The sequence below is a fragment of the Plutella xylostella genome, chromosome 4 (genome assembly GCF_932276165.1).
Source record: "Plutella xylostella chromosome 4, ilPluXylo3.1, whole genome shotgun sequence".
Lineage (NCBI taxonomy): Eukaryota > Metazoa > Arthropoda > Insecta > Lepidoptera > Plutellidae > Plutella > Plutella xylostella.
In genome coordinates, this window is record NC_063984.1 from 11,871,148 (window position 1) to 11,892,326 (window position 21,179).

Genomic DNA, 21,179 nt, shown 5'->3' on the forward strand with positions numbered 1-21,179 from the left:
CAAGCTGTGGTAAATAAATGAGTTCAATTCTGAAGATCCACAAGAGTATTTTCAGACGCGACACACGTCTCTTACACGGGCCTTCTATCATTTCATAATAAACGACATAATTCTTGTAATTATTCAAGTGACATAATCCGGGCTGTAGCATTTCCTCCGCCCTGACTCGGTGTTCATGATGAGATAAATGGGCGAGCGCGGGGCAGGTGCGGGGTGGAAGGGAGGGGGGAGGGGGCTACAGACTAACATATTTGCCCCTTATACTATGCTGGATCATATTAGATGTATTGTCTGTTTGTATTTAATTACTTGTCAGTATTTGCTAGTGCGGATGCTGAGAGAATCGAAGACTGCTTCTAGTTGTGTTTTGGGGAAATGGGATGTAGGCTTTCATTTCTTTAGTGGTATGTAGCAATAAAGAGGACTAGGTTGTAGGTTGTAGCGGTGACTAGAGAGAGTTACTGGTATCAGTAGCATTAGTCAAGTTTTTGAAGTATAAGTCACTAATATTACTTATATCAAATCAAAATTCAACATATCAATTCATCATATCAAGATAGCTATACAGGGTGTTGCAAAAAGGGTATGCTAAGCCGAAACTTACCCTTTTTGCAACACCCTGTATAAAACATACGTTCGAAATTAAACGGCTTGCACTCTTTCATTCAAGGCACGGGGCGTCCTCATTTCCTCGTACCGGCGAGTTCAAAGGCTTCAGATAATAAATACGATATTTCGGTCACATACAAAGTGTGAATTTTGGCGCCAAGCCATAAGGCAAGTGTCCCTTTTATACTCTGCAATAGATAGATGATAACAATAATAGAGTGGCATGCGACTCTACCGTACTCTTGACCAACAATTTAGCTCTATCTAACACTGCATCATCAAAGTAGAGTCATCTAGGATTTGGCTCTAATAAAAGTTCTGAAGCTAGGTTAACAGATCCTAAAGTAATTAATGTCATAGTAAAGAATACAAGCGTATTCATACGTTGTGTATCCAAGCATTCCAAGCACCAACGCCACAATAAGTAAATACCCCAGTACTGGGACCAATTCTTTAATATCACAGTTTTAACTGAAAAACATCCCCTTAGCTCGTAATAGGATGCAGATGTAGAGTCTATCAAGACGTAGCGGACATCGGGCCCGCACGCGCCGCCTCCGACAAATTGCGGCCGTTATCACTCCATCCATGATATTCCGTAGATATTTTCAAGTAACGAAAGAAAATCCATTCCGTACTTTGTTAGTGATGCTTTCAGCGCTGCTCCTCAACACTTTTAGAGAGCTGTTTTTCCCGAAACTGATGAAGAAACTTTCGAAGCGGAGACTTAATTATGTAACCCACACATTGATGGAGTTCGGCTCAGCGGAGACCTCGAGCACTCCGCATAATGCCCACATTTACCTACTGCGCTGTAAGTAAATCCAATCTATCTCACGACCAACCACTTAATTCTTCTTAAAGCCGAGTTGGGCAAGTGTGCGGGGCGGCGGGGCGCGGGGCGCGGGGGGCATCGACCCGGCGTCACGCGCGGTCGTTCACCCCGCCGCGTAGCGCGTGAGGCCCTACGAGCTACGAGCTACGAGCGGCGTCTCGTAGCCGAAAACAACTAAGAAAATGGGCCGACGACGTTTTTTTTTAATTTTCTCTCTTACTTTTGTTTTGTTTCTTTTGTTTTAGTGGTATTGGGTTCGAGTGTCCTTGCGGAGACCGTCAAAGCCTTTGTGGCCGCGCTTTGAACAATTATCTTCTTATTAAAACTCTCTCTGATTGTTTATGGTTGGGCAACTTGTGGCGATGGCGGTCTTCGTTGACTGGTACTTTAGCCGATTCCACTTGAATTCCTATTTATGATTATGAGGGTATTCTAGTTGCTGAAGACATCGAATTTATGTTTCTTCTATCAAAAAAATATACATGCCTACTTACCATGAAAACTTTTACATAAACGGGTAGGTGAGATATGTGTACTAACACGAACCGACTAATTAACAGTAAGTACTATTTTCATAAAAAAAAAACATTTTTATTGAGTTAAAAAACTTACAAGCCTAAAAGTTCTACTTGACTACCTCTTCCTACCTTTATAGCGTTGTTAATTAAATTAGTGACGGAATAATAAACATTATATTTTAATTAAACTTTCAATATTAAAAGGTATGAAATAGTCCGAATTTATAGAATCGTTTAACCTCATTTCGTTGTGGGACGAAATGAAACGGTTCCCCAATTTATTTTCAGTTGAATATCCTATTTTAGGTTCTAGTTAGGTAAGTATCTACCTACACTACAGACAGCGCTAGACTACCACTGCATATTTTAGTAATCTATCTAGAATCTACACTGGAAACCTAATACAGTTTTGGACTTTTAGTACTGAAAACTATAACTATACTTTAAATCGCCTTTTATTAGGTTATGGTGTGAATCTTTTTTTACAAAAATAAAATTTTCAAAAATATGATTTCCATTGCAGGTTAGTTGTTTATCCGGGATTTTTTAAAGTTCCTCTAATATGTTTGAAACGGCTCGCAATATTTTAACGTTTTATTTATATTTTATAGCGTGCGCAGCAACTGAATTTCAGATTCTGGTCGCTTGGCCGCTGGAGCGAAAACTTTAAGCTGCTACTAGTGGTGGCTGGAAGAGGAAAGCGAGCCCTTACCCTGGGTCCGTGGGAGGCAGAGACTTGACCGTGGGAGAGGTAGATGTTGAGGTTACGTGATGCCTACTGGTGATGATATCAGTTAAGTATTTCCCACACATGAAGATCGCTTTCAGGCATGTTTGAAACGGCATGCAAGGACTCTATTGGACAAAAGCTCGCCCCGAAATAGGCAGACGTAACTAGTTACAACAATATCCACTGTAGGTAGAATATGGTGGAGATATTTACACTAATAAATTTAATGCAATGCATTGTTGAAATAGTCCAGCACTAGACTCAAGTCTGTAACCAAATTCAGGGTTGTTTAATTATTTAATAATTTCTCTTTGTGCCAACTGTGAGGGCCTTTGATAAAATTTAACTCACTCTACAAAATAACAGAAGTTGCACAGTTCTGTTTCATAATTACCTACTTCAACATTAAAGCGATATGTAAACATACGAACTGGAAACTTCTAACAAAGCTTGTAAAATTAAATGTTTTGTTTACCTACCTCCACATGTAGCATGTCTGAAACACACACAACCTCACAAACCTGAAAGGAAAAGTGGGAAAACTGTGCACAAAACCAACTTGAGTTGAAATATTCGTATGATTCTACCTCAAACACTCCGCCTGAAGTATTTCTGTGTGATTAGCTTTTGTTTGATCTCGTTGTTGTTTGTTTCTTTATTTGCATGACATTGTTTTTTAAGCACTTTCGCAGCAATTTTCTATTGAATTATAACTTTCAAAGGTTTAACCGATTTTGATAATTTTTAGACACATACATAATAAAACATACTTAGTGAATTTCACAGGAATATAAAATATAAGTCAATGGAATTGCAAGTTGGCATTTCCCTCTTTTTAGGTTGGGTTTTAATAACTTAGCCTGCACACACCGGCACGGCACTGCCACGCACCCATTCCGACCACTACACACAATACATGCCAATACCACAGCCCGGGCCTCGCCTGTCATACGAGAGTAATGGACTAGGATATGGCTTATGGATGTTCCACGTTCCTAGTCTCCCTTATACTAAACCCACAGCTACTAAGCGTTTCTAAAGCAGTAGTGAATTCGATGTACATCGACTCTCAAGCGTAGTGTTGCTAGAAGAGACCTGTGAGCGGCGCCGCAATGGAGTACTAAAGAGATGGCTTTGTCTTAGAGCTCGGAATAAAGCAGCTGTTTCTTCTCAGAGGCGCCTCGACACGGCACGCATGCTTAAACAGTTATATGTCGAGCTGAGTATGAGAAAATTATACGGAATACTGTAGGTACATTTTTATTTTAAATCTCTATAGCCACTATGAGTGCTGGATGTGAATCATAATAAGCATTTCATATTTTTAATTGTAAGAGAATTAAGGAAGACTATGGAAGCCTACTACTAGATATTCCATTCAATCAAGCTACATAAGTAATAAGCAAAAAAGTATATTTAAAATACGAATTGAAAGAAGTTTACGAAACAATATTGCTGATATTTTAGCACATTAGGTATAAGTTACTTAACAAAAACCTAAAAATAAAAAATGTATCTTGAAAACTGGCAGCATCACCCGGATCAAATTAGCCATTTCCGTCACGACGAGGCGTATTAACATAAAATAAAAACCGGATGGGGGTAGGTGAAAAAAACCGCGAGTTCGGGCAACTTCCGCCCCTCTCCCCGCACCCCGCGCCCCGCAGCCTCTGTGTCAGGAACACACGACACGAGCCGTGTTGTTACCCGGTACCCCGCTGTATGTGACTAGAGAGGTGACACCTGTGGCCGAAACATTATCAGGAAAACAATGTCATCTAATACTTCGGCTACGATATGTCGTCGTGTGAATGTGACATGTCATGTGTTTTAAAAGAAGTAAGTATAGTAAAAACTTTATTTAAACCTTAGATTATAAAATATAGACTATAGAATGTAAGTCAACATTTTGAAGTGTAATTCTTAAAATAGATAGAGATTTCAAATACGAGTTTAGATATAACAAAAGGCCAGATATGACCTACGATTATTATGTAGTGATTTAAATATAAGTCAGTGTGCTTAGAAACATTCGACAAAGTTTTCAACAAGTAAAAGAGCACTTGAATGATAATGGCGAATAAAGTGTCCAAGATTATCATCCTCATTCAGCGTAATGAGTTTTTTTTTCATTTAGAACAGTAGCCGAACTCATTTTCGGCCATCGCCCCTCCCTAGGACCCCTCGACCTGCTATCGACAGGCCGGCCCTTCGCTTTTTGCAACTACCCCCGTGATTAATTAACCAACGAAACCCGAGTTTCATTCTTCAACGAAAAAAAAACCTATTTCACCGCACCTCCTATACTTTCAGCCTTCACGTCTCACACATTATGTGTGATAAAATACTGAAACCTATGTACTTATAGCTGGGTGATTCTGTAAAACAACATTGTAGCCTCATCGATGTATGTATACGGAAGTCGAAACATGACTTTAGACAAGATACTTTTTAAACGTTGTACTGTAGCATTCATAGCAAGGTAACTGGGTAAGTACTTATTTCCTCACAATCTATATTATTATGTTAAATAAATTTTAATAGATGTCACTGATTTATACATATATTATGGTCCTAGTCCTAGCATTTATAATACCGCTATGATTCGTGTCGCGAACAATAATGTTCACGATGGACAATCATAGTCAGTGATTATCACTAAGTATAGTAATTTCGTCGGATAAACCGCAGTCGGACTTCCGTTGAGCGGCTGGCTGCAAGCGAATACTATTCCGAGTAATGAAAATATCTAAAAATATAAATAATCCTATTGACAAGTACAATTTAATAAGTATAATAATACAAGACGAAAAAAAATATGGTACATGCGTATATACAGCCATACAGCTTCACAATTACAACTAGCTATACATTTTTGTATCATTACATTAGCACGGCAACTGGACAACCCAGTGTTACTCATTAGTAGCTCAGTGTAACGTCTAATTCTAGTGATACGTGTAACTCCGTAGGTACAGTCAGAACAATGATGAAGTCAGTGTATATCGCCTTCGGAGTGGTCGTCGGCGCTGCAATGGTCGCAGGTTTGAAACCATTTAATATCATACAATAAGCTAATTTGATGAACTAGAAAACTTGAAGAATATGATATGTCTCCGCTCCGATATAAGTATGAAAAAGAATTATAAAAATCCTTTTAGTAATATACCCCTGTGCTGAACTCCCTTCTTTAACTTCTCGTAGTTTTTTCTTGTTTGCAATAGAACCTCTACTTTATACTGGTATATTTTCTAGGGTACTCGATAGGTATCGCGATTTCAAATCTCCCTGTTCTTAAGAGCTAGTCTATGTTAGTCACCGCAGCTGCAGCATCAAAGGGTAAGGCAGATAATCATCAGTGGCTGACTGCCCTGGAAGCAAATTAAGGACCTCCATACGCAACAGTTGCCATCCAGTGAGGCACCTTATCCTAGAAGGCATTAACCACAAAGTGAGCCATAGAAGGCTGCCAATGATCATGATGACAGCCTTGGCTGATGTGACGTCAGCACTATAATTCCATGTTTCCCCTCACTGCCACCAGGGGGCGTGGCGTGGGCGATCATCGCTTGGCGGGGCTCCGGTCCGGGCGCGCCGCCGCCGCCGCCGCGGGGCTGGTGGGAGACCGCCGACCTCTACCAGATCTACCCTCGCTCCTTCAAGGATAGCGACGGGGATGGCGTCGGGGATTTACCAGGTATTTGTAAATCATTCTTCATGATCGTGAACGTAAGCCAATACGTCAATTTCTGAACGTAGCGTTCTTAGGCATCTTAAAAATAGTGCTAAACCCCTTGCCCTGGTACCTACGGACTGACCAGGGCAAGGGGTTTAGCACTATTTCTAAGATGTCATGCCTGTCAGCCTTTGGTTCAGTGTAAGGGTATAGGAGATGTCTGACGCTATTCGTTTCCGTATTGTTTGGCCTAATTCTATGTAAAATCATATTATTTACCCTCCTGCCAAAAGAGCATTTTGATGTAATCTAATCATGTTACAGTACATGCGCGGAACCTAACCAGTGTAGCCATTAAAATAACTAACACTAACACTAGGTGTTAGCTTCCGCAGTGCGACTCATTACACTCATTATTTAGATATTACCACCGCGTCGACGGTCGTACGCTCGTCTAATAGTTATAATGAACAACAATGGAATATTTTTACTCTGGCACAACCAAAAAAATGTTCTTCTCCAGTGAGATTCTTTGAAGTTTTATTTTGTTTTATCATTATCAAATACCGAAATAACATCGATGTGACAAAAAAATACCATCCAAACCACGCTTAACACACATGAAACTATGAATAAATTCCAATGAAGTACCTATCCCTCCGCCTATAACCCATCACTCATCAGCATCAACCCTCGGTTCCAGGTATCACCAGCAAGCTGGAGCACCTGGTGGAGGCGGGCGCGGGCGCGGCCTGGCTCTCCCCGGTGTTCCAGTCTCCAATGGTGGACGCCGGGTATGACGTCAGCGACTTTTACAGCATCCACGAGGAGTATGGAAAGATGGAAGACTTCGAACAGCTGGTCCGCCGCGCCCATGAGTTGGGTTAGTTGAGTGATAAACTTTCATGGTTTTATTGAAATAAGCTTTTTATTGTAGCCAAACAACACGTCTTCAGAACACGCAAACTCACTTCTAGATACTCTAGCGATTCACACATTAAAATTTATTTGTATCTTTATTGTTTCAGGGCTGAAAGTATTGCTAGACTTCGTGCCAAACCACGCTAGCACTGAGTCTCAATACTTCAAGGACTCTGAAGACAGGGTGGAAGGGTTCGAAGACTTCTTCGTGTGGGCCGACGGCCTCCACGACCCTGAGAACGAATCCAATATTCTTCCACCTTCTAATTGGGTTCATAGGCCACATAAACTATTAAGTACTTTATTCTCAACGCAGCAATTCCTCCGATATTCAATGATATCTTTGTACATTTTATCAGGTGAGTCAATTCGGTGGTTCAGCCTGGCAGTGGAGCGAGAAACGTGGCCAGTTCTACCTGCACCAGTTCTCCGTCCAGCAGGCAGACTTCAACTTCCGCAGCCCAGCGGTCCGTGATGAAATGCTCCAGATCATGAGATTCTGGCTAGACAAGGGAGCAGACGGGTTCCGCATAGATGGCCTGCCCTACTTGATGGAGGCCAACCCTGCTGACCATGGAGGTCGCTACCCTGACGACCCGTTATGTGGGAGAAAAGAGTTCGGGCCAAATCAATTAGGATATACGGTTCCATTGTACACAAAGGACTTGATTGAGTTGTACGACATCGTTTATGATTGGAGGGAGTTTGTGGATAATTATCAGAGGGAGAATGGTGGAGACACCAGGTAAGTGGACAAGCCAATTCCTTCACGATACCGATGCACAGTTAGCACATTTCACAGCCACTCCTCTTTCTCAGGGTAATCTTGACGGAGGGCTACACCAACATCTCGATGACGATGCAGTACTACGGTTATGGGGGGCGGCTCGGGGCGCACTTCCCCTTCAACTTCGGCTTCATCACGGACTTGACCCGAGGGTTCAGTGCCCCGGACCTGGTCTACTGCGTGCTGAAGTGGCTCACGTATATGCCGCGAGGGGCCGTGGCTAACTGGGTGGTGAGGTTGGCCAAAGACTAGAAATAGGATGAAAGACGATGGAAAAAGTTTTATAGGTTTGCGGTCATTGCGGTGATACTGCATTATTGCTGCATTTTATATTGAATTGATAAGGATTCAGGATAGCGAAGGTAACATTCCAGGTTCAAGTCTCACTGGACAATAGCGCTCTGTATGGGCTACAAGTTTGTATAAGTAAGTTTGGTTTGCCTGAATCGCAGTGATCAAAATCCCTCGTATTTTTATTAATTTCCATTTCAATTATATTTTAATCTGCACACTCAGCGAGTATTCAACAACGATGCCCACAGACTAACAGATTAACAGAATGAAACAAATAAAATTATACATATTTTGACGAGAGCTTCATGAAATGAATTCGAAATTTTCAGAAAGTCAATTAAGTGCTTAACTCTTGTTGGGATTCCTATGTAATAATTTCAACTCAGACTCAATTACAGATACTTAATAATAAATCTCTGCATCATTACGAGGAATACCATTATATTAAATATAGGATTAAGAATATTCAAAGTCTTTCGAAGTTAAAATATTTCTAATCGGCTTCATTTCTTTTTAATGTCATCCGCGGTGGTCCATCGAATAAGCTCGGTGATTTTCAATCCAATGTCTTATATTGTCGCATTAGCACCGACCTTACACTAATGAATCCTTTTACATGTTTTATTATTATCAATGGCAAACGAGAAATCCCAAAAGTGATATCAAAGATAGAACGTAATGGCGGAACTTGGTGAAGATCTTTGTCTTGGTGTCATAAGGAACTATAACACCATTAAATTCATTAGATAACATTGAAAATCCTAAAAACAACTTTCCCCTCCCCAGTTGGGCAACCACGACAACAGCCGCGTGGCGTCCCGCCTCCGCCCTGCCTTGGTGGACGGTCTGAACGCCCTGACCGCTCTGTTGCCCGGCGCCAGCGTCACCTACCAGGGGGAGGAGCTCGGCATGAGGGATGGACGCGTGTCCTGGAGACAGACGGTGGATGTGGAGGCCTGTAGCAGGGGAAATGAGCAGACTTATCAGTTGTATTCGAGGTTGGTTCTTCATGTTTTAGACAGTTCTCAGAACCTATGACGATATTCAATGGTATTGAAATGACGAGGAGAAAACGAGCGGTGAGAATAATAGCAATGGCAACGTCAACGAGAACGAAAGGAGCTAACTTTACTGGCAGGAATACTAGCCCTGCAGAGAGTGATAGCAGTGCTGGCGCATGGCTTTCTTGCTTGCAGGCAACGTACGCGTAACTGTTGAATATAGCTCCATGGTTCTCAACCCTCCCCTCTCCTATCAGAGACCCGGCCCGCACCCCGTTCCACTGGGACGGCGGCCCCAGCGCCGGGTTCTCGTCCAACGCCAGCACGTGGCTGCCGGTGGCGTCGGACCACCGCGAGATCAACCTCGAGCGCCAGAAGAAGGAACCCAGGAGCCACTTTAAGGTACAACTCATCGTGTCATGAGAGTAGGAATAATTAAAAGAAGAACGATCAGAAAATGACGTGATTGCGACACTAAACAAATTAGTGGAGTCGATCACGCACGAATGGCGTCCCGCAGTTTTGTCAAATTCCGATAACGATGACGATATCTCACTCCATAGCTTTTTTGATGTCAAGCCAATAACAGATGGCTATACATCTTGCACTCAAGCGTAGAAGTTGCTCTACTCAAATCGCATTTTCGAATAAGCCACATAAAAAACCACGTAAACATTTCCAGGTCTTCCAAGCCCTGAAGGCTCTTCGCAAGCGACCGACACTGACCCACGGAGACTACATCGTGGAAGCCCTTTCAGACAAGACCCTGGTGGTGGTCCGGCACCTCGCACCGCTGGACTCCTTCACACTGGTGTTCAACGTGGCAGGTTCATCAGATACAGTCCACACTGACTGGATCAGGAGTCTGAAGCTGCCCGCCACGGTCTATGTAACCAGTTTGAGCTCGAAAAGAAATGCCGGGTACGTTTGCACAGAATAAAAGGGGCTACTTAGTTATGAAGTTAACGAATTCATGCCTATTGTAACTTAGTTCCAAAATGGATGGCTAATTTAAAGGCATCAACAGTCATACCGTTAAAATCGGTTCAGCCGACAACAAGTTATGTATATATTTGAGTAGTGTATAAGTAGTTCTTATTTATGAGATATTTTTTATATAAATAAGAAACTAAACAATTTATTAAACTCATGAGATTTTTTATTATATCTCGAGTGATTTGTCCCTTTTCATTGCGTTGTTCAAAAACGGAACTGCAGTTTTAAGTAACTTGACATTATTGTTCCCCACTACTTGGTGTGGATAACAGAGTACTGGTGTTACTATCGCGATTCTTCACACTTTAAACTAAACCACTGAGTACGTGTCCTGGGTCTAGAAAGTTCCGAACTGAGCGCGGCTTGAAGCATACTAATGCAGCTTTATACTGGCTGAAAATGAAGCACTGTAAAATGCCGTAGTACTTATCAAAAATCAGCACGAATAATGTTCGTTTCTGTTTATTTAGGAAAGTTTTTCAGAACGACTCTTAACTATATCAGTGTTATCAGGAGATTATTATTTTTATTCTCAAAAACCTGCTTAATTTCCTGTGTCCTGTAGCTTATATTGGATTCATTTTACATATCGATTTGATAACAAAGAGAGTGCTGGGTCTTGTTTATCAGACCAGAGACACTCAAAAGACACCATTATCCATTTATTGGTTCCAGCTTCAAAACCCACTAAACTTTACAACCCGACACCCCACGACACAAGCGTTGTTTGTGGCCTTTTAAAACACGACCCTTCCACATCACATTATGGTTGAAAATCTTTAGAAGAAAGTATAATCCGAACAAGTTTAATTTCGGTATAAATTGGTAATGGCGTATCAGATAACGGTTTCGTATCGACCCGTCCCCACTCACCAAACAAATCGAATTAAATCTAGGAAATGCGTACAATGCCACGTCACAATACCGATGATTATGATTGATATTTAATTTGAAATGATTATATTTGATAAGTAATCTTATATTGATATCTCCAACTCGTCTGCCAAGCGTAGACATTGTGGCAACTACCCTACAGTCTCGGAGGAGGCTCATGTCCTGCAGTGGATTATACCAGGCTGTGTAGTGTGTATTTGCATTTTTGCGTAGCGGACAATTTTGTGTTTAATTTATAATGACATCTGTATATTTCCAGGGACGTGATCTCTCCTGGTCCCCTGGAGCTGCAGGCGGGGGAGGCGCTGGTGCTGCAGGCCTCCTCACTCGTCAGCTACGGGCACAAGTTGTCTTAGTCACTGAGTGGGTAGGCAAAGCCATGTTGATAGTTATGTAGAGCTACTTGTGAGAGCAGTCCCATGAAACGAACGAATTATTTTTAAATAAAGAAGAAGTACTTCTATGATTTACCGGTCTAGGATTTAGCTAAATATTTAATTTCTTGTACACATATTATATTAATCACGTATATTTTTTGAAAAGCGTCATAAATAAAATATTATGACTTTTTATTAAGCTTAGTGATACATTATACCTAATTAAATAAGACAAAGTAGCCGGGAAACAGGGCCGAGATCGTATCAAACATAAACCGGCCATCCCTAAGAGGGTTTAATGAGAATCTATTTATAAAACATGAGAATAACCCTCACTGGCCGTTTCATTTCCGAATCCAATTTCAGTGCGTGATGTTGGCTAGCCTGGGAGATACCCTGCCCTATACAGGGTGGAATTTTATCACTGAACAAGCCAAACAGGTTAATAACTATATGTTATTTTTTTTATTGTACAGCACATTAAGGCCCTGTTTCACAATGTCTGGTTAGTAGCTACCTGTGAGATAAAATAGATGCTGTCACTGTATGCTGTCAAAGTAATAATAACAGAGAGTAACAGCATGTATTTTATCTCACAGGTAGCCACTAACCAGATATTGTGAAACAGGGCCTAAGTATTACAATTTAAAAACACTTCCTATTCCTAATAATATGTTCAGTACATGATACAAAAAAAAAAACATTTTGGACTCAAAGAATGGGAAATTAAAATTGCCATCGTTTTATTCGTTAGCATTACTCCGTGAAGTTAGTTGAACCACGTTGAACTAAGTCTGAAAACCTATTCGGGATGCGACGCAAGTTTGCTGAGGTTCTCATTTCCGCTGTAGTTCCTAATTCTGCAAAGGTTTCTAATTTTGCTATTTGTGAGCTACGATAGTTGGTCGAAGCATTTCAAAACTGAAAATCTAAGTAAAAGAGCAAGTGTAAAAAAATGTTCTCTAATTCTGACTTGTATTACTTTGCACGATGGGAACTTTGACTATGAGAATGAATTTCAAGCCTGGTGGCTCGCTTTCAGGCATTCCAGTTGTAAATTTACAAATATGTGTCTTGTGTAAAGTATACAAAAATTAACTTTACTTTGTATTTTTTTTATAATACCATACTAGGTAAAATTTCTAGTGGAACTCCTCGTTTTACTCTTTAAATCTATGAAAAGAAGAAGTGTTTCGTAACGAGGATCGTTCATTGTATTTAAAAGCTCAGGTATTTTTAATTAGCACACGTTACATGTTACCTACAGGGTGAGGCCAGCGCGGGGGCGTCTCAAAGAAGAGAACATTGTTCTGAATCTAATTACAGATTTTTATCATAATTGAACGGTGTTGCGGAGTGGGTGTTTCCAATGCAAACATAAAATAGAAGGGCTATTTTGTACACAATTACACGCCTATATATGATTTTGTATAAACATCATCATTGGCCACAGCATCTATATAGATGGTTGTTGCAGCGCTCGTGGGTTATGAGTTACGACGGCCGCACCGTCGTTGATGGCTGTATAGTCCAATAGCAGCACGACATTTTTTGCCACAATGGTTGCAGACGTAACGCGAATCTTACGGAGGAGGCATAGCACGGCGAATTCATTTTGCTTTAAATTTTCAAGACTGTATAAACATGGTGTCGGTAAAAGTTGTGACTTTGGAAGGTTTAAGTAAGTACCTACAACTCATATTTAACACATTTTCTCCTGCGATTATAACTCCTGAAATTCACGCAACCAACAACAAGTTTTCGCAACGTACTGAAATTTGGATCAAAGTTAAATAACTTTTATGTTCTGAAAATTACAGTAAATTTCAATTCAAGCCAGATTAATACGAATAGCCGATCTCATAATTAAATTAGCCAAACAGCAGCCAGCAGCCGCCAGCAATTAAATCATAACCGCTACAAATCACCGCATGTGTATCTACCGGAGATAATCACCGAATGACTGTTCAACACAATACCATAAACATCTATTACCGGTATTGCACTGCAATTTGTCAGAGAGACGAATAGCACCAATTACTGGTTTGCAATAAAGCCCTACGTCACATCCGCTAGTGTTGGGACACGCGGCAGTCTGCGGGGTAATTGCTCCTGTGATCGCTGCCCAGATTGCGATTGCTCTTGCTCCTGACGGCAGATAGATATCTGGAGGGCCACTCTATCTTGCGAAATACGAAGCTTTTACTCTAACCACGACTCTATATTACGTACTGCTTCCATGAAAGCTATCGTTCTCATTTTACCAAGCTAGAGTGAGTCCTGCTGCTCCTTCGCTCACGTCACGTGCGCCGCTAATTGGAGAGGGTCGCGGTAAGTGTTCTGTCTTTGCCGTCTTGTGTAAATCTTTGCGATGCGTGATCGATGGGAAAGGTGGAATGAGGCTGCAGTAGATATTAGACTCCCTTTTGACCGTATAAAGACCGAGGAAACAAAACTCCAATAAGAACTGAGAGTGAACATTAACAATAACTTGGTACGTGTGTTTATCTTAGGAGTCTGCGCCTTAGGAATCTAAATCATCGTCACCCTTGGGTCTTGGGTGTTGATATTTATATTTAGTATCTATCTATCTATGTATTTGTGTAGATATATCAGCTGTCCGACACCCATAACACAGGTTCTGCCTAGCTTGGGGTCGGATGGCCGTGTGTGAGATGTCCCGACATATTTATTTATTATTTATTTACCCTATAATCGTCAACTACACATAGGACATACTCCCGCTCCACTACACTAGCCTCGGCCTAAGTCAGTGCAATAGCAACGCTCGTCATCATGGCTCGTCCCATCCCTAGCTGCGGCCCACCCATGGCATCAGTCATGTGGTGGGCGCCGCTGCTGCTGGTGCTGCCGGCCGTGTCAGCGGCTGACCCCGCCCCCTGGTGGGCCAGCGCAGTCTACTACCGGGTGCTGGTGGACTCCTTTAAAGATGGAGATGGCGACGGACTTGGGGACTTGATGGGTAATTTATAATTGGTTTTCTCCTGAATGGAACTACTTGTACGCGTAGGATTGTTTGTCCTCGTTTCTGGTTTTATTGAATTTCTTGGGTAAAAATTAACTGATTGAAGTATTTTATAGGTTTTAATATCACTAAAGATTTCTGGATTACTAAAAGACAAAGTAACTCGTGTAATTATGCGCGGCCGTCGTCGCGTCATCGTCATGGTAAATTAAACGAAACAACTACATAACAATACCTAACAATGTACCTACAAGCTGAAACACATTAGCGTATCAAATTATGATGACTTGCAAACACAGGGAAAAGTTGTGCAAAGTTTTCACACGCTGTCAAAACCAATGAAACAGTGAGGCCAGTAACTAAAGTTCATCTTGGGGCGTTATTCTGTTCGCTTGCGGCGCCGCGGCCGTGGCCGCTGCCAACTCAATCTCGTTGATCGATGTTGCAATAACTGTCAGCACGGGGCGGCTGCAGGAACATCATGCATGCGACTTAGCGGAGATTCTAGCAAGTGCTCGCAAGCTCCAGTATTTGAGTTGCGGCGGGCACGCGTCGATGCCACGAGACTGAAATTGCTCCCGAATAGCTGTGTATCGCTTTAGAGCGGCAAAGGGGAGTGGATGTGAGTTTGACGCGGTTTTCTTTATGTCTGTCTTTTGTGGAGTTTATGCTCAAAATAGATACGAATATTTCTCACATTTCCTAGTAGCTGCTGTTAGGTAGTTACTAAAGTCAGTCATATAATATTTTTCAGGAGCTATAAAACAAATCAGCTACGTGCGTGCTCTGGGGGCCGACGCGGTGATATTGTCCTCCCTGGTGGCCAGGAGCGCGGAGTGCGCGGCGCCCGGCGTCCTCGACCACACGCTGCAGGATAATAGATACGGAAACCTAGAGACCCTAACAGCCCTACTGGACAAAGCTAAGAAACTCGGTATGAAATATAAAAGATTACGAGAAACACTTAATTTTTATATTGTCTCAACACTCTCGAGCCGTAAAAATGTGAAAAGTAGAGCAGCTGCAAATGTAATATTCGTTGGGCGGTGCAAAAATCGTAAATTTTATTTCTTGTAAGGAAATTGCTTTCAGAGTTAAAAGCGGTGATAACGGTGCCGCTGCAGACTGTCAGCTCCAAGTCTGAATGGTTCGGAGCCAGCGCCAACAGGACTAGTGGGTTCGAAGACTGGATCCTATGGAAAGAAGGCAACCCTGACGAAGTGCCTCCTGTAAGTCTTTAGTGCTTATCAAAGTTGTAGCCATGAGAAGTAAGTACTTATCTATGGAAGACTTGTTTGTTTTTCAGGCAGAACCTGGAGTCCCATTTTGGATATGGCATGAAGAACGAAAGGCTTACTGGGCGTCATCTAACAGGGAAGCTATCCTCAACCTCTGCTCGGAAGGAGTATCAGCTGCTCTAACGACAGCACAGTGCGCCTGGCTGCGGCGAGGGTTCAACGGAGTCCTGTTGACGCCAGACTATCCAGTAGACCAGTCATGTGCTGAAAAGCTGGTTAGAAAAATGGCTGCCGAAGCTATGAGCTGCGTCAGAGCATCTAACCTTGAGACACCGTAAGATTTACAGCAATAAAGAATGCCATTAGAAAACAGTCAAGTTATGTCTGCAATTTAAAGTATTGTCGATTTATTCCAGGGTGATACTAGTAGAGTCTTCGCAAAGTCCGGATATATCAGCGAGGTACTACGCGGATGGTGGAGTGGGCGCCAACAGCGTGCTGAGCACGGCGATGACGGCGTCAGTGAGAACCACTGCCCCAGACATGGCCTTGGCGATGTATGCCGCAATACTGAACGCGCCTGTTGATGGCGTTCCAACTTGGATGGTACTATTTTATTCAACTTGACCCTACTTGGCCTGAAATCTTTTATGCAGTATATCCCTTTTAATGATTAAAATATAATCCCCTTTCAGACAAGCTACACTAATGAAAGCCGTCTAGCAACAAGATTAGGAAATGTGATGGTTGATGCAATTAATATCCTAACCTTGACCCTTCCCGGGGCCACCATTATCCAACAAGGAGACGAGCTTGGGGCTGCCGACACTATCCTGGAAATGTCAGCCGCTGCCGAGACCTGCTGGCCCGAGCAGCCGTCGCCAGCTCTGGCTCCGTTCTCTTGGGATGATAAAGCCAATGCTGGTTTTACAGGAGGAAATCCTTGGATTCCTCTGTCTCCAAATTATAGATATGCCAACGCGAAGACCCAATTCAACAATGACGGAAGTCACGCCGGAGTAGTGAGAGTCGCTGCTGCGATGAGGAAGTCGCCCGCTATTGGACCTCATGTTGAGGTAAGAATATCGAGAGTACCTACAGGAAATTTTAATCCATTACAATCCTTAACACATAACGCGTTTATCCACAGATAAAGCGTCTGGGTCAAGCCGTAGCCGTACTAAGGTGGGGCGGTCACGGGTCATTAATGGCCGTAGCCAATGTAGGGCGCGACCAGACCGAGGCCCAATTGTCCCGAGTGCCCGGCCTGCCCGCCGAGATGACCGTGGCTGCTAGTTCCGCCGGGTCGAGCCTGTCTCCAGGGTCCCACGTGAGTCTGGAGAAGATCCTCAAGCTGTCTCCAGGGGAGGCGGTGCTGCTGGCCGGGGCACCGCGGCACTGCGGGGGCCCCGGGCCCGTCGACAAGATCACCAGCAAACTGGCCGAGGGCTGGCAGAAGATCAACAAGTACTTCAATAATTGATTTGTTTATAGTCAAGCATAATCCATGCTACGTAAGTAAATAAAGTTGTTCCGTTCCAAACAAGTAACTTTACAAAACCCTGTAACTTCTACTCCCGGTATTGATTCCCCACTGCTTTAGTTCGTAAACTGGAGCATAACCTATTGAATAGAATAGAAGATTACACACACATTCAACGCCTCCGTACTACCTATTTACTCCATTTTCTATTATTGTCTTGGTGACCTATTTTCCTTCGTAATGGAGACATAATTTATATACCACTTGGCCTTCCTCGCGGGGTCACTCCATACGATCCCGATAAGTCACCTCATTTGTGATTACTTCATTAATCACAAACGGGGTGACTTGTTCACAACGTGTGAGCTGCTGTAACCTAATTATCTCCACTTATTGTAAAAACAAACACAGATAAAAGCAAAACATTGTACGGGTGACATTGATCGAATGCATTGAACTCTCTTTACGATGCGATGCTACAACAAAAATATCAATTGACACTGTTTATTTACCGCTGACGATATACATAGCTAAGGTAGTTATTCCTATTCTGGAAGCGTTTAACACAAACTGTGCCAAAACCATGGCATCAGTAAGTTAGTAAATTGTAATTACCGCCAAACGGGAAGCCGGCGTCGGCACGCGGCGTCCACGCTCCCCCTAGTTGCTCCTGCGAGTGCTACTGGACAAAGTGATGAATGGAAAGTGGTGTGGTACTCACAGAACTTGCTCTTCTCGGCTCGGCCGGGCGGCACGAGGCAGGCCAGGGCGGTGCATGCCAGCAGCAGCGCCGAGCTCGGCCTCATCGCGGCCGCGCGGGCTGGGGCGCTCCGCGGCGCTCACTGCCGCCAGCGGAGCCCTATCGACCGCCCCGCGCGCCCCGCGCCGCCCCCGGCCCCGCGCATGCGCCTCGGCCCGGCTACAGACGCCGCCGAGAGTGTTGTTAGGGTGGCACGACTGTGGATGATTTTTGGGGGTTGAAAGAGGGTAAACGTCCAATGTCTGGTTTGTTTATTCAACACTAAAGTGTAAAGGATAATTAAACCCGCTAAATGCAACGTCGATATGTAGTAAGTCGGTACTTCTTTACATCTAAATATCCTTCCACCCAAAGGTTGTCTGGAAGAAATCGCTTTAAGCGATAAGACCGCCATTTGTACATATGTGTTAGATTAAGTTTTGTATTGTTGTCCATATTTTTGTGTGCAAATAAAGAATATCTTATCTTATCTTATCTTATCTTAAGTACTTGGGTATTTTTATCAACAACCAGAAAAGATTTTTGAGATAGTCATATGAGAGTTTTCCATATTTGGCGTATTTAATATCCTATCATTATTTTGAATCTTACAGAACAAGAGTCATGACTATTCTGACCGTATACCTACCGCTAATTAATAGACCACATCAACAATTGGCATTCGTCCCTGCCTCACCTGGCAACCCCACAGCCCAGTTTCAATTTCACCCGCCAGACGTAGGGCAGAGTACGCTGACTCACCGCCGCGACTCACTGAGTGAGTGAGTTACGACTCCACTCACTACTGAGGGCCTCCCTTCCCCTCCCCCCCCTCCTGTCCCGTACACTACAGCCCCCTCGACCACCCCACGGCAATCTCAATCAGCGCTATTTAGATGACACACTGACTTCAGGAAAATTGCTATTTTCCGAAAGATTGCCTGCAAGATGTATATTGAATGTTTCACTAGGAACGGCTGCAGACGACGCTTTCATTACATAGTCGTATCATGTTAGATAATAGAGTTTAAAATAGCTTATTCTGTATTATTGCAAAGTTGAAATTATCTCCATACTTACTTAAGTATTATAAGAAAGTAAGTACTTAGGTGTACAATAATCAAAATTATCGCAAAAACACTCTGTTAAATTAAATTATATGAAAATTTTCAGGCTCCAAAATATTTAATTAATAATTCCCAGAGCAGCAACTGCATGGGGTAAGTAAATGGGTCAGGGGCCGATAGAACTGGGCCACAACACATCACATGCCTTTGAATTTTACCCTTTTATGTTTAATAAATACGATATGTATTCAATGTAATCACAATTTATATTCGCCGGGCGACACTCGGGATTACCAACTGTGATCCCGGTAAACCGGGATTCAGGGGATTCCGCAATGTTTCAGCATGAAAAAATAGGGTCTCAAATGTTTGACCAATGTGGACAGAACTTTGAGTTAGGGTCATTATGTTCGTAAGTATAAAGGCGCCTTCACAAACTCCTAAAGCCGCGTCCGTACCCAATTGATATGAATACAAATTTGGATATCCCCAGAACCCCTTATAAACCCAACATATTTATTTTTAGTCTCAAAATACTCAGTTGTTGATGCCGGTCCCTTCCCTCCCTGATACAAAGTATATTAGGTATATATTATTACAAAAACTTTTTACTTATTTAGAACGTACCTACAGAAAACTTATTTCAAATCGGACTACAAGCTTCAAAACCTATTTTTTCCTTTTATACCGATAATACCTGCCAATATACCGCAGCGTCGGTATTCTCATTGTCATAACCTCACCCCTAGCCCCTAGGTTCCAACCTAGGTACCTAAGTAGTGCCTATACCTAGTGCTCGTGGAACAGTGGCTCGGCAGGCTGGTGCAATATTGTAGTTATTTGGATCCTTTCCAATGCACTGCATATTTCCTAATAATAAACTAATATCTAGATAGTTATTGCCAACACTACAGCGAGCGTTTAATATAGGCAGCTACATTTTACTGATAAATAAATAGGTAAGTACTTAGGTAGTAACTGTAGGTAATGTGCGTAGATAAAATAAAATAACTATAAGTACTTGCACAGGGTCAAGGTGTTAGGGGGCCATCCTGATGAGAAAAGTTACTTAGTATACTAGCAGCTAGTAGGGAGGTCACTAAAATAGCTCCCCAAGACACATTAGGGTAAGTAAGTATATGTATAAGTACTACTACGGCCAAAATTACAAAGAAAGTATTGTCCACTTACATTCAAATTTATCAACGTTAGATCAAACATATCCGATGAATCTGCTGATACACTGAAAAGAAGAGAAGGATTCATTTCATATAGCTTTATTTTCTCAAAGAACTCCGAACGTGACTACCCGGATACAGTCAGCTTCAGCAAGAAACGGCTTAAAATAAAAAGAGAAAGTTACGATAACAGCAGATAGTGCGGTTAAATCTTCGCCAGTCTCGAACCCGCGCCCCGCGAGTCGCGCGCACTGACGACGACTTGTCAAGTTGATGCGTGCGCGCTAGCCTAGCGAGCTGGCTGACAGGGGGAGGCCAGGGACATGGGTGAGGGGCGGGGAGAGGGACTGAGGGTAGATAGGTTGTCTGGATAAGGAGGTACAGGCTTTTGCCCGTCCAAGCCTTTGAAACGAGCATAGTTATCTTCATCATGACTGTGATCGTTCACTGCTTGACATTGAACCCTTCCATAGAGCTCTACAACAAACACTATGTCCTCGGCCTTCCTCATCCAGTCACTCTTGGCTATCGGGCCAGAGGACAGCAGGGCGTTCCACGCTTCCATTGAATTATGTTATGAAAAACTCTAAAACACTTAAGGAATACAGGAATTGCAAACATTAATAATGAACTAATGAGTAATGAATGATACAATAGGATATTTCTGTGTAATAATTTTTTTATATGTATAGTATTATAAAAAATTAACAACACACAAATACTTAGCATGGAAAGATGGACCAGATTTATGAGAGAAAAGTACTCCAGGAACATAGTAAACGCTACAACGTCCGCCCCGCTCATGAAATCGCCCATATCAATGTATAATTACTTGGCAATCAGTCTACAC

The 21,179-nt window shown here is 42.5% G+C and overlaps 3 protein-coding genes across 5 annotated transcripts in view; 2 read left to right on the plus strand and 1 right to left on the minus strand.

Moving 5' to 3' along the window:
- Nucleotides 1-19,149, minus strand: part of LOC105385578 — a 40,526-nt gene extending 21,377 nt beyond the window's left edge. Inside the window, exons 1-2 of one of the 3 annotated variants that reach the window (XM_038121136.2) lie at nucleotides 18,782-19,149; nucleotides 18,067-18,302 (exon numbers count right to left, since the gene is read on the minus strand). In XM_038121136.2, the coding sequence (XP_037977064.1) occupies nucleotides 18,067-18,151 (85 nt within the window). In that variant the 5' untranslated portion in view covers nucleotides 18,152-18,302; nucleotides 18,782-19,149. Of the gene's footprint in view, nucleotides 1-18,066; nucleotides 18,407-18,781 lie in introns of those variants that run through there. The other 2 variants (XM_038121135.2, XM_038121137.2) reach the window with 2 other exon arrangements.
- LOC105385559 (maltase A1) lies at nucleotides 5,401-11,973 on the plus strand. The gene is made up of 10 exons (XM_038121134.2): nucleotides 5,401-5,736; nucleotides 6,237-6,389; nucleotides 7,072-7,251; nucleotides 7,397-7,560; nucleotides 7,649-8,034; nucleotides 8,109-8,307; nucleotides 9,157-9,368; nucleotides 9,629-9,773; nucleotides 10,054-10,292; nucleotides 11,521-11,973. The coding sequence occupies exons 1-10, from the start codon at nucleotides 5,679-5,681 to the stop codon at nucleotides 11,615-11,617; spliced, it is 1,833 nt and encodes a 610-aa protein (XP_037977062.2). The 5' UTR covers nucleotides 5,401-5,678; the 3' UTR covers nucleotides 11,618-11,973.
- Nucleotides 14,420-17,405, plus strand: LOC105385576 (maltase 2). The gene is made up of 7 exons (XM_011555978.3): nucleotides 14,420-14,621; nucleotides 15,379-15,558; nucleotides 15,717-15,853; nucleotides 15,931-16,196; nucleotides 16,279-16,468; nucleotides 16,558-16,938; nucleotides 17,013-17,405. The coding sequence occupies exons 1-7, from the start codon at nucleotides 14,435-14,437 to the stop codon at nucleotides 17,343-17,345; spliced, it is 1,674 nt and encodes a 557-aa protein (XP_011554280.3). The 5' UTR covers nucleotides 14,420-14,434; the 3' UTR covers nucleotides 17,346-17,405.
- Nucleotides 19,150-21,179: the final 2,030 nt, after the last annotated feature.